Source organism: Falco rusticolus, chromosome 4 (genome assembly GCF_015220075.1).
Source record: "Falco rusticolus isolate bFalRus1 chromosome 4, bFalRus1.pri, whole genome shotgun sequence".
Lineage (NCBI taxonomy): Eukaryota > Metazoa > Chordata > Aves > Falconiformes > Falconidae > Falco > Falco rusticolus.
Genome location: NC_051190.1, coordinates 63,543,969 through 63,557,642, shown reverse-complemented (window position 1 = coordinate 63,557,642; position 13,674 = coordinate 63,543,969). Strand labels below are relative to the sequence as shown.

At 39.9% G+C, this 13,674-nt stretch overlaps 1 protein-coding gene across 3 annotated transcripts in view; it reads left to right on the top strand.

Moving 5' to 3' along the window:
- The window catches only part of PITRM1 (pitrilysin metallopeptidase 1), a 28,680-nt gene that overhangs the window by 13,146 nt on the left and 1,860 nt on the right, over positions 1-13,674 (top strand). For 2 of the 3 annotated variants that reach the window (XM_037386840.1, XM_037386843.1), the window contains exons 13-25: positions 262-396; positions 2,413-2,551; positions 3,646-3,762; positions 4,836-4,968; positions 5,655-5,775; positions 6,566-6,642; positions 6,962-7,127; positions 7,252-7,352; positions 8,307-8,427; positions 9,228-9,299; positions 10,626-10,738; positions 11,251-11,376; positions 12,657-12,802. In XM_037386840.1, coding sequence (XP_037242737.1) covers positions 262-396; positions 2,413-2,551; positions 3,646-3,762; positions 4,836-4,968; positions 5,655-5,775; positions 6,566-6,642; positions 6,962-7,127; positions 7,252-7,352; positions 8,307-8,427; positions 9,228-9,299; positions 10,626-10,738; positions 11,251-11,376; positions 12,657-12,802 — 1,567 coding nt within the window. The remainder of the gene's footprint in view (positions 1-261; positions 397-2,412; positions 2,552-3,645; positions 3,763-4,835; positions 4,969-5,654; positions 5,776-6,565; positions 6,643-6,961; positions 7,128-7,251; positions 7,353-8,306; positions 8,428-9,227; positions 9,300-10,625; positions 10,739-11,250; positions 11,377-12,656; positions 12,803-13,674) is intronic. The other variant, XM_037386841.1, reaches the window with a different exon arrangement.

Genomic DNA, 13,674 nt, shown 5'->3' with positions numbered 1-13,674 from the left:
ACACCTATTAAATAAAATAGGTGGTTTGGTGTGATAAAATTAGAGGAGAGAATGGAGAGAACAAGGGACAGATGATGATGGAATAGTCCTTTGAATCTGAACAAAGATTTCAGCTGGTTTTTTCCCTGTCAAATATATTAGAACTACTCATTATATGTCTGCAATTCAAATATAAATGATAATGTGGTTTTGGAACATAGATGTCAGTTATAGAAATGCACACGGATTGTCCTACTTACCTAATTATTTTTTCCCTTTCAGTATATAGCCTCCTGCTGGAATCAAGATGGGGATCCAGTGGAGCTTCTGCAGATTGCAGATAAAGTCTCTCGGTTCAAGCAGTGCCTTAAAGAAAATCCCACATTTCTTCAGGAAAAAGTTAAAACATATTTTAAGGTAGGCAAACTTATGGAAAAATATCTTCAGTATTAATTTTTAAATCACAATCTTGTATTGAAAATTAAACCGAGGATATTTTTTTTTTAATAACCATACTGCTTATTTTTAGGTGTAGATGAACAGCAGCACTTCTGAATGTGGCACATGAATTTTGAATGATTGAAGTGAGAACTTTTCAAAACAGAAAAAATGGTCTGGTTGGACATTTGGAAACATACATACTAGAACACTGATAAAACACTAATGTTTTACTGAGCTGTGGTAGTTCAGTAATGCTGTATGCTGATGATGTAGAAGGGCACATGGGTATCTCCTAATAAGAAGCTGGGCTGTGAAGAGGGAATTGGAGACCTAGTTATGTGTTGGCATAGCAAGATGTATCTGTTTTTCCTTGAAAAGACTTTGGTTATAAGTAAGATTGTTCTGGTGCTCCTCATGTTCTCTGAACTGCTGTCTGAATTTTGCTGTCAGTGCCAATTGCTTTCTGCTCTTTTTCTTACTTTATTGTCCATACATACTACTGGAGTTGGTGAAGACATAGAAACAGTAGAGGCATTATAACAGTGAATAGTTCTGAAGCCCTGAATTAGTTAATGTCAGAAAGAAAAAATCCAGTGGTAGTGCAGAAATAGGGGTGGGTGGTTGTTTTTGTTTTGGTTTTTTTTTTGGGGTTGTTTTTTTTTTTTTTTGAGGGGTGGGAGGGTGGTGGTGGGGTTTTGGCTTTTTGGTTTTGTGTGGTGGGGTTTTTTTTCAGTCAGATTGTTCAAGTTGTTTTGGAGGGCATATCCGTTACAGGTAACGGCCAGCATGATTTAATAGTGAGTACATGCTGGTTCTCATATACTCTAAGGCAACAAGAGACAGTGGCATCAATTGAAATCTGTTTTCCTAAAGGCATTATTAATGTCTGGAAGTAGTAGGGAGCTGTTACAGTTTTAGCTTTTGTAGGGAAGAAATACAGGTGCAGTATTTTTGAAAATGTTAAAATGTTCTTTACTATGCAGTTCTGGTGAGGGGGCTAAGGCAAAAACATGACTCAGTAGGAAGTAATGAGAATAGCTGAATGTTCTTGTTTCACAAAATTATGCGCTGTTGTACATTGTGCTTGGAGTTTAATAAAGCAGGAAGACAAGGAGTGAGGCAGAGAATGCTGTTCATCCTGTCGATTTGAATATGTCTGGTTAATTCTGCATTCCCCTCTAAACTCTGTAGTCAGTCAGGTTTCTGTAGTCTTTCCGCATAAGCACGGGGGAGACAATCCAATTCTGTTTTATGAGTTTACATTGTCCCAAATTATTGGCAGTGTCTGTCAGTGACAGATGTTGCTGTTTGACTCCTGCTTTGAAATGGGCAGCTTTTGAGGTCACTATCTTTTGACTGGCCTCTCATTATTATACAAAATGGAAGCTGCTTGAGTAATTTTGTTATTAAAATTGCATAGTCTGGTATAAACAAAGAGAAATTCAACAGCGGTTGTGACACTTGCATAAGGCATGGAGTTCTCTGGCAGCAAGACTGATGCAAAGTATTTCTGAGCAGGATAAGGCATGCACATTTTGCATCATATGGGATCTCTCTGCACTCATGCTTGGGCAGGTTGAAAGAGGTGTTTAATGAAACCCTTCTGGATTTAACCAGATTCCCCATCTTAGAACGTTCTCCAGATAAAACGTGTGGTGTGCTGCTCTGTAGCTTTATGTACAGTTGTTTAACCCTGATGTAATTAAACTAATGAGTACTGTGTGTTGTTGAGGGACTCTGACTCTATACTAAAATTACACAGAAGGTTGTCCATGCTTGTTCTTGTGGTAAGCTGTCTCTCTTCCCCACCCTTGCAGCAGACTATTCTGTGTGAAGAGTTCATATCACCTGTTTGTGATACTTTTGATAATACGCAAGCCAAGTGGTGCAGACTGTTTTTATCTGCTGTCGATGAAGCAATAATCTGAGGTGAAACAGGAGGCAGTTGCCCTCAAAATTAATAATCCTTTGTTTTGGGATATATTTCTGCAGGATAATCCACATAGATTGACTCTGTCAATGAGTCCAGAGGAGGACTACCATGAAAAACAAGCAAAAATGGAAGCAGAAAAGCTGGCAAAAAAGGTCAATGCTCTTTCTGAAGAAGAAAAAACCGAAATCTTCGAAAAAGGTTAACATGCTTTTTCATATTTTTTAGGGGGTAGCAGCTTAAAAGCATAGCCAATTTTTTAGCTGATGCTGTATAGAATATCTTAAATTCTCAGGCACTCTCCAGCACTTGATCTGAAAGGGATGATTTTTGTGGGAAGTTTGTGTATGTGTTACGGGTCTACGTGGTGCAGTATTTACACTACAATGTGCGATTGGTGTATTCCATTAGTTTTAGCACTCAAAAATACAGTGATCAACATCTCCAGTTGGGCAGAAGAAAGGAAATTGTTTCAAAATATTGATCTGCTTATTCTTTTCCATGTTAACTTGCACTAAGTACAAGATGAATCCCACTAGTTACCTTGAAGCCGTTTATTTTTGAGCAGATGAGGTCTGCCTCATATTCCTATAAAACTTACATTTTGTGATTTTATTTCTTACCTTTTCTGCTTAAAAAGCCAACTCTAAAAATAACGTTGTTTAACTTACTCTGGGCAATAACTTAAACTTGGAAACCCAGGGCAGTCACTTGATTTTATGAAAACAGTGATCTAGTCACAGAAATCCTCCAAAAAAGCGGTGTTAATCTTCTAAAGCTTTGGTACTAGGTGGGGGATAGGGGAGCAGAAGATCGGATGAGGCTTTCTAGTAATGAAAGTAAATTAGAGTACTAGAGGTGACCAGCTAGAATCTGAAAGGCTGAAATATAAAATTAAAACACAATTTATCTGCATGAGTTACTGACAGAGCACTGGGGTAAGAACTGGGGGGAATGGCTTAGAAAGATGTTCTTACCTGCAAGGTCTGGGTTGCCTGGGTTGGTGTTCGCAGAGCTGGGTGAGAGGATGGCCTGACAGGTGTCAGTTCTTCGGGGTTTAAATTGAATGTTGCTGTAAACAGGATGTGAAGGGGCGATTGGAAAGAGAATTTACAAAGTGTTGCGATGTGATGATCTGCAGAATTTGTTTCAGTAAAGTATTTGAAAGAATTGTTGATAGAAAATTCTAAACTTCAAACTCTTGCTTTTTTGTGTCTGCATCACCTCAGTGGGTTTTGAATGCACTTACACTAAAAGCTGAAAATGACGAAGTGGTATTCTGCTCTCCTTACTAGGTTTGGAATTAATCGCTCTTCAAAGCAAACCTCAGGATACCTCTTGTCTCCCCGCTCTAAAAGTGTCCGACATTGAGCCTAAAATCCCATTCACTGTGCTGGAGACCACACTCGCAGGTTGGTGTAACCACTATTTTGTCCTCAGAAGAGCAGCACTACTGGATTATTACCGAGCTGCGTGCCCAGCTGTTGCTCTTTTTGCTCTTTGCAAAGCATATGTACTTACTGTTTCTGGTCCTTTCCCTCAGTCCGCTACCTCTGCAGCAGGCAGTTTGCACCCGATCTGCCGGAGCTTCTTGCCGTCGCCTCCGAGGGGCAATGCAGGGCTGTGCTCAGCTCCAGCCAGCCGCCTGCCTTCCCGGGGTCTGACAGTCAGAGGGGTCTCTCGGGGCATGCCCCACTGCTCTTGAGCAATCTCCCCACTTTCCAAAGACTTACCAGGGTGCAGCACTATTGGCAGCTTGTGCAGCGAGCCTTCCTTACTGCTTTCCCTCCCTACCTGTTTTTTACAGAATATGACATACAGGAGACATGGGGGGAAAAAGAAATCTATATCATTCTTCATAACTTCAGTCCAAGTTTCTCCCTGCTTTGGCAGGGGCTACCCCATGGACTGATAGGAGACAGGAAATTGTAGATCTCAGTTTTGTTACAGTTCTGCCAAAATCTTGCGGGTAATACTACTCTGTAATATGTTTCTAATGGACACTTCCCACCCAAAATTGCCAGCAGGTATCAAGTACTGTGTAGTTTTGATGCTAAAGTGACCTGGGTTTATGAAAATTCTAATGTGTATATTCTAATGCCTTAGCTTAGAGAGAATGTACAGTGCAAGAACCTGCTTTCCCCAGCTTTTGAGGTGGTGAAGGCAAAAAATAAGGGAGAAAAACGTCTTCACTTGTTTAGAAACAAATTGCCATTCCTTTATTTGGGTATTACCTCTGAAATGTGACCTCTCTCAACAGAGTTCTGTCTTCAGATTGTCCAGGTATCCTTTGCCTTACCATGGACAGGCAGAGTAAAACCCCTTCAGTCCAGCATTCAGTGCAGCTTAAACAAGAAGTAGCTCTGAAGTGTCAACAGAAAATAACTCTTGATGGGAAGATCTTGTAAGAAATTGTTTTGCTCTTATGTGTTTATAGTAGGAAGCTGTTGGTTGTTCTTTGCTTTTGTCTTTTTTTCATCCCTAGCTGATGAAATTCCTGTGCAGTTCTGTGCTCAGCCGACCAACGGAGTGGTTTATTTCAGAGCTGTTTCCAGCTTGAACACGCTTCCCGAGGAGCTCAAACCATACGTGCCACTCTTCTGCAATGTCATTACAAAGTGAGAGGTTTACTTTCTTAGAAGCTGAAGCAACAGGCTGTAAGCAAAAAGCTTACTGAAACAGTCTTGCTTTTAATAATTTCAGCATCTGTTCTTATTATACGAGGGAAATGCTGTTAAGTTGGTGTCCTGCAGAAACAGTGGTCTTCCCTGTTCCCTACGGAGTTGCCAACTCCTTTCCCCTTCTCTGTCAATCTCTGCATTGCCTTGCTCCTCAGCATCAACACAAGTATTTCCTGAGCAGATTGGAAAAGTCATAAAAATTAAAAATACCCTAGCAGAAGTTAAGGTTTTCACTTGGATAGGTTTTTGGTCTAATTTCACCATGCGAGTTGCAGAAACCCTGGCCCCATCATAGGAGAGAGTGGCACAGACCAGAACAAGTAACCTGGGCTGGGAGGAATCTGGTTTTTTTTATTAGTGTTAACAGCTTATGTGATGTTATTAATGTAGTTCCATGTGGGTGTTGGTAGCAAGCCTGTACACAGGCACACTTTTTAATACACCATTTTGACTTAACAGGACGTTTCAATGGAGAAGTTTGGTGTGAAGCTTTTATAAGATGTGAAATACTATGTTTGCTTGATAACGCTCCAAGTTGTTTAGTTACTAGATTAGTATTGCCATATGGATCCTGGTTTTGGCATCCACTGAAAATGGAAATAAATCTCTCTTGTTTTTCACAGGATGGGATGTGGAGCCCTTGATTACAGAGAACAAGCCCAGAAAATAGAACTCAAAACAGGTGGGATGTCAGTCAGCCCACATATCATTCCAGATGATTCACACCTGGATGTGTATGAACAGGTAGATTAATCATAAAGTTCAAGATGTTCCACTTGCAATAACAGCTTTATAGTTAAGGGTCAGTCGGCTCCCAAGCAGAGGATCACCTAATGTGTATTGAGAATGTATTGTATAAAAGGACTCGTGCCTTTTTGTGTAAGATAGAATTTTGACATTTGAATTAATCTAGTATTTCATCTTAAGGGGACTGCTTGATGTGGATTGTGCTTGATGTGGTTGTCTGTTTTAAGGCAGTGCTTCACTAGCATCTGTCACCATATTTGTGGGTGCTGTAAAAAGGTTTGGAAGCAGAGGGTAGAGGACAGAATGGTTTAGTTTTATACACAGAGATTGCTGTGGTTCAGATACATGGCATGTTTACAAGATCGTTAGGTGTCAGTATTGGGCATAACAGTCCTAGCAATGTTTCTTGAGGTTTATTCTTAGACTAACCTGGGGGTTTGCTGCTGTGTTCTGCTCCCCATGGATCCTGGAGTTGAATTAGAGGACTCCTTTGCAGAAAGGTGCACCCTTAGAGCGGTTTTATTTGTACTTGATGTGAAAAATAAGAATTTTTGTTTCTGTTAAGGAGGAACTGACAGGCTTACTTTGTGTGAAGAACAGTCACGTTTCATGTCTGCTCTGAGTTTAGTAGCACAGCCTGCATTAAACTGGTTTTGTGATTTGTAACATTGGGTTGGCATCATTGCATCACTTTCATGAAAGTTATTGTACGTTTCTTAGGCCATTGCTTTGGTTGTCTTGTGTGAAGCCTTTTTTTTTTCTGTTTTGTTTTTATTTTTTTCTTCAGGGTGTGCTCTTTTCATCTCTGTGCTTGGATAGAAATCTGCCAGACATGATGCATTTATGGAGTGAAATATTTAACAAGTACAGTACATTGGTTTTCTTTTGTTCATGTTTTTGCATGTATTTTAGGGTTCTCTTTTTATTTTCTTTTTCCCTCTCCCCCCAACCATTCTCTTCTTAGAGGTTGTACTTTTGGATTTCTTTTTATAACTGTTTTTAGTCGTTCTCAGTTGCTAAACCTGAGTATTCCATCATTTGCATGACTGTATAGTGGATTAAATGGAGAGCTGACAGTTTAAAAGCTCTTTGTTGAACTTGGGGTGATGAATGATTCGTTATTATAAATTCCATTGGTGTGCTTTTGCATGAGACTTAGCAAGCTGATACTGCTATTTTTCAGCCCCCAGTTTGAGGAGGAAGAGCATTTCAGGGTGCTGGTTAAGAAGACTGCCCAGGAGCTGTCAAACGGGATTCCAGATTGTGGGCATTTATATGCCTCTATTAGAGCCAGCAAAAACCTTACACCTTCTGGAGAACTGCAAGAAATGTTCAGTGGGATGGATCAGGTAAAAAGTTGATGGCATCCTTCAGCAAGGCCGAAATCCTTGACTTGAGAATGACAGTGCTTGTTTTCGCTAATTCTTTCTGTTGGCTTAATCTGTCATCTTTCTGCCTTCCCTTCCCACACAGGTGAAGCTGATGAAGAGGATAGCAGAAATGTCTGATATTAAACCAATACTACGCAAACTACCACGCATTAAGAAGTATTTATTAAATAGTGACAACATCAGGTGTGTTCCAGCTAAAAAGAAAAAGGGCATTAGGTTAAATAGAGGCCATGGCCTGTGGATCTGCATTTCTCAGTGCACTTCATGGAGTACTGGGGTTTTGTGCAATGAAGAGCTGTGGAAAAATGTTACTACTTTAAATCCTCCTTGCTTACAGAGTTGTAGCTATGGCTTATTTTGTTCAATTTTAATAGGTATGAGAAACTTACGGCAAATTTCGTATGTAACTGGTACCACAAGTGTGTAAATGGCCTGGGCGATTTTACAGAAATACTCAAAATTCTGTCATTTTCTTTTTTTTTTTCCTTCAAGGTGCCCATTGGACAAATACTGTTCTGTTGTTTTGTAACAGTAGAATACATTTTAGTTTGGATTTTTTTTCTCCTAAAAGGAAAACAGTGGCATTCTGAAATCTGCTTTACGAATATATTGGAAAAAATAAGAGGGCACTTTAAGGTGTTTAATATCAGACACATTAGTTCCAAAAATAAGTCCATTTGGAGTGACATAAGTTGCAAAGTTTTGTTTTGCAAAGCATGAAGTGATGAATGAAATTATGGAAATACCATGGTTTTGAACCATACAGATAAGTCTGCCTGTGAAGAGAGAATACCGAGGGCATTAGTTTCTTTGTGAGACACTTGTATTTCGCAAAACTGATGTCGTCCTGTCCTGTGCACAGGAATAGTTTGACAGCTGCTGCTAAAAAGTCCAAATGTGTTCTTGGGCAAGCAAAAAAACCCCACAATTGGACTGTGACTTTTTTTTTTAATTGCACATCAAATGCTGATTTATGAGTATTTTGCTTTTTTCTGTGATAGTGATTATCAGTGACCGCAGATGTAACATTTTGATGATTGAGTAGGAAATGTTTAGGAGCACAAAGTGGTGCAAATTATAAAGGACTGTCCAAAATCGCAAAACCATACTTAAAAACTTGATATGTGTTTTTAACAGATGTTCAGTGAATGCAACACCTCATCAGATACCAGAAGCCTCTAAAGAAGTAGAGAAATTTATAAAGGGTATAGCTAGAAGTAAAAAAGAGAGAAAACCTGTTCGTCCCCATGTGATTGAGGTAAGACATTACTTCATTTGTGACTAGGGCATCAAATACAGTTGACTTACCTCTTGTAAAAACCACTGTGTAATCAGGAGATCGTTGAACTCTGGTACTGTGCCCATACAAAGATATCTGAAGAAATTTGCAAGAGGCAGCTCTGTGATATGCTGCAATGTGTTTTGCCACAGAGGCTGTCTTCACCTCAATAAAACGGGCAATAGCAATCCTGTGGATCAGGTGTCAAGCCTTACCCTGAGGTTACTGCTTTTGTTGTGGGATGTGGAAAAAGAAATTCTTCTGTTCTTTGTCACATGAAACTGTAATTTCTTTTTTAGCTGAGCTTTACTTGAAATGTTGGCCAAGAGGAAATGGTGCATGATGTGCAGTTCCTCAGTTGTGTAGAAATTTGTCTTGTTATCTGGGTGTTCAGGACATTTGGCATAAAATGTGCTTCATTCAATAGAGTTGCCAAAAGATCCGCTCTGTCAATACGAAGATTCGTCCTAATTTCTGATGAGACTGGCATAAGCTCCCAGTTTCCTATCCATGCGGGAAATGATAGTCTGAAACTTTCTCGGCCTGATTTAATCTCTGTCTTGTCGTCTTTCAGTGCCAAATTACTCTTGAAAGGAAATTTATTTGGCGTTTGCTTAGAAATTCAAATATAAATAAGTAATCAAGTAGCTTGCTTAGGTTTGTGAAGACACAGTCTGATGATAGTTTCGAAGAGGTTTGAGTGGCTGGGGTTGCACTTGTAGTATTCTTGGTCTAAATTGTTAAGTCATCTTTTAATATGAGAGCTGGGTCTCTTGTAGAAATCTTCAGAAGTCAGACCTGTGGGAAATGAAGCGCTTACTGGTTTGCAGATCACAAGGAAATTAGTGAATGTAAGTACAGTATTGTTGGGAATACTGGTGTTACAGAGCTCTTACGGGTACTAATGGTCCATCTTAAGCTGTTAGAGATTCTTTTATTAGTTAGAAGCACACCACTGAAATGTGCTGTGCCCTTCAGATCCACCCTCTGACTGGATTGTTTCCTTAAACTACCCATCAAACTTCTTAATCCTTTGATGTCATCCTTTTTGTTATCTTCCCTTTGGTTCTGGAATGAATATCATTTAGGTGACTCCACCATCTGTACGTACAGGCAAATACTCACTTGTGCCATCTCTTGTAAGTGATACTTGTTTTATTTGTAAACCTGGTTTCTTTCAGAACCGGGCTCGTGTGTGGTCACTTCTAGTTAGTTCCTTCCTTTCCTTCCTCTTCTCCCTAAATGATTCTGAATGTGAGTGACACCTGGCAGAAGAGCATTGGTGACAATTCAGTAAAAATGAAAATCTGCGTTTGGCTACAGGAGAGAAAACAGATTAACATACCCTGAGCTCTACTTTGAGAAGAAGGCAGGGAAAGCTCAGCTCACGGTTTTGTTGCTGACCAACATGTATACGTTGCTATGCTTGGCCCAACTAGCCAGAGTTGTGTGAGGGGCTTGGGAATGGGTCTCTGAAGTGAAGAAAGGCTTGGGAGTATTGAAACAGCGTCATAAAAGCTGCTGGAGATGTGTAAGGCTCTGCTCATGCTTAAGTAAGCACACATATACAAGTACGTGCATGTGTGAAAGAGGCAAAGAAGCGAGTGCTGTGAGGCCTGGAGACATGAAGAGGTGGAGGTGGGGTTGTAAGGAGGAATTGAGTTTATTGCAGGGGGTGTTTGTGCAGAAGTTCATATAGCTGCCAGTGTTCATAAATGGCTTGCATTTGTTGTGGATCTCAGTTTCTGAACCTCTTCCCAGTATGTAAAATTGAGTAAATGGATTAAAATGTGATGTCACCATGTACTAATGTGGACATAGAAGTGGAGAGTTAGGAACACTTGTTTCGGTCAAAGTAAAGGCGTGGCAGGGGAAGCATTATTACCAGCTCTCTGGTAGTAATACAAGGTCTGCACAGTTGAGAAGCTGTGTGCAAGGATGTATAGCCAATGTACAGTGTCCATGTACTTTAGTTTCCCAGGGCAGTTCTGTGTACTGGACTGCTGATACGGGCACAAGTGAAACGTCACTGGTTGCAGTGTAGGTCAGGTAGTGTGTTTAGCATGTCTGTGTCTGTATGTTTGGCAGAATGTCATAGTTCTCAAAAAAGCCACAGTTACCAAACGGATAAATTGTCTCATCTCTGCTACTGTGACAGTAATGTGTTTTTCTCTTAGGATCCTACTTTCAAACCATGCCAGATGAAGACCCATTTTGTACTGCCCTTCCCAGTGAACTATATTGGGGAATGCATTCGAACAGTTCCCTACACAGCTGCAGACTATGCAAGGTGGGTAGCAGAACCAGCAGGGAGCTTCTGCGTAGGGGTTAGGTGGAGCACAGAAAATGGAATGTCAATAGAACGTGCCTTGCAGTGCGCTTGCCACAAAATCTTTACAGAGCAACTTCTGCATGGCTAGGTCTAGAAACGCCCTGTTTTAGTAAATGATGAGATCAAGTAACGAGGGGCTGCTGTCCCTTAACTTCCAAATAAACAGTCCTGCCTACTTGGATGTGTCTGAGTTGACAATCCTTTCGCATGTTACAAAGGTTAGGAGGCTGCTCTCCTATTTCATCACAGTGAAATCAGTGAAAGTAGTCAAGGAATGTTCCAAAGCAGTGCCACTTAAAATGGTGTCGTATTATTTAGCTATTACTACGTTTTGAGTATTGTTACTGTTGTAGATTACAAGCAGCAATGCACTGCAAATAGGGATCTTTGTGAACTTTAGAGGAAGTTCAGAGTATTACTGTTGACCAATTCACGTAACATCTTCACTGTTGATATTTCTCTGATTCCAGCCTTCGAATTCTTGCACGGTTGATGACAGCTAAATTCCTACATCGAGAAATCAGAGAGAAAGGAGGGGCTTATGGCGGAGGTGCTAAACTTAGCCACAACGGCGTATTCACTTTCTACTCCTACAGGTAACAGCGGGTTAGTTCCTTCCTGTTCCTGTCTGTGGGGACCACTGAGTGCACTTGTGTGTGTTGTATTTTTGATTAGTTGTAGCTCTCTTTCAAGATGAAGTGATACCAAAAGAATGAAATGACAAGAAAGTGGTTCAGTGCTGATGATGTTAAGAGTAGTTGCTTAGGGCATATTATAAACCCCTCCTTGCTTTCTCTGGTTTGTGTCCTTGGGAAAGCCTAACTTATTTCTGCTGGTAGCAACCATTGTATCTCTGTACTTAGATGTGTAATGTCTTAGTACCAGATTTATGTAAAACTGGCTTTCGCTTGTTTCTTACTGGGTTGAGGAGGCCCTAAAAAAGGGAATTCAAGACCTAAATTTGAGACCAGGAAGTAGAATGATGTTCCCTAAGGTCCTGAGTTTGAAAATGTGCAGCTTCCTTTGACTGGCTGGAATCATCAGAGATTCAGCAGAAGGCATTGCTGGTGATGAGCTAGAACTGCTTTCTCCTTTTCTTTTCCTCTTTTTTTTTTTTTTTTTTTTTTGCCAGCCCAGAACAGTTACCTTGCATTGGTCTTAACAAAGCACTTTTGAATGAAATTTGAACTTTGAGGTATCAAAGATCAGTTATAACCCCCACTAAAAATGTCGTGTGGCTATAGTGTCCTGGCTTAATTTCCCTAGACCAAAGGCAGCCTAGCACAGTGCTTGGTGGAGATTCCTTGCTAAAATTTGGGCAGCCTTGCCTCTCTATGAAGTTTCAACATGGTAGGACTTGTCCTGGTTGGTATTTCAGTAGTTGTTAGCCTGTTGCACCTGTTTTACAGAGAGCGAAAACAGGTGTAGCAGGAAAAGCAACTCTAGAGAAGATACGGCATATCATAAATATTACTGTTGTTGATACTAATGGCAGTTATGCTTACTAAGCTGTTGCAGCAAATTGATAATGCATTGTAAATGGTGCTGGTTTACAATCTTTTTTTTAATAGCAGTTCTCTGTACACTGTCTGGAACTACTTTTAGACAACTGAAATTGCTTCACTTGTGTTTTGTAAATTCAAAACATGCCTGGTTTATAACACTCTGTTCTTCTAAAAACCCAAAACAACACAACAAAAAACCCACAGAACCCAATCCTAAAACCTCCTCTTATACATAAAAAGGAAGTTTATAATTTGGTTTAATCCCTGTGTATATATGTTTGTGTGACACATTGTGAAAGAAATGAGAACAAAGCAATTAGTTTTTCGTTCTGTAAGGCTGAAGTAATTAATCTTACTGTTTTTGTTTTAAGAGACCCAAATTCATTAGCCACCTTGAAAACATTTGAAAAAGCAGTCGAATGGGCTAAATCTGGAGATTTCACACAAGAAGATATCAACGAAGCTAAGCTAGCAGTATTTGCTGCTGTAGATGCACCAATAGCTCCTTCAGATAAAGGTATATTCTCACCAGGCGCCCGGTGCTGCCAATATTTATTTTTTTTTTATTATTTACATTTAAAGGGAAGAGAATAGTTTGCTAAACTGTATCATTTGATAAAATTTGTACTTGGCAGATGCAAGACAAATGCAGTTCGAACAAAGCAGTCAATTCCTGTTGCCTCCTTTCAGAAATTCCACAAGCATTCAGTCTGTCTGCTGAAGTTTTTGTGTTCATACTGCTCCTTGGTGTCAGGTGAATACAGCCAGGAGATGGAGGTAGATATTAAACAAACAAGTTTAGGCTTGGGAAGGGCATGAAATGCAGGAAAATAAAAAGAAATACTGGTTTTCTGATTCAAAAAAAGCCGAAGGATTATTTTCTGACGAAAGTATGCGTATTGACTATGAATGTTACTAACCTTTTGTGCATACTTATTTGAAGATGTTAAAGCATAAGCCTGCTGCAGTGGAGGGTGCTATCTTTACATTTACAACATTACTTATGATGGCTTGGTAGTATCTTCAACATCTTTTCAGTTTGCTCACATGTTGCTTTGCTTTCCTGCCTTTTCCCTTCCTCCCCCATTCTCAGCTTAACTTGCCGAGTTAGAATATATTCCTTCGCTATATATAAGGGAATTATAAGGTTAAAATTAGCATTATTTTGATATGTACTTGTATCAGCACTATTAAACAGGAACACAAAACGAAGCTGACTTTCAGCTGACAGAACTTGGTTTTGGTCTGGGCAATTAAAAAAGTAATCAATTTTAGGTGCATACGAGTGAAATGGCTGCATATTGAATGTTGTGTTTGTGGAAGTCGATTTACGTTCTTTGATACTTTTACCTGTATCTTAGCGGAGCTATGGCAGGTTGAGAGAAACGC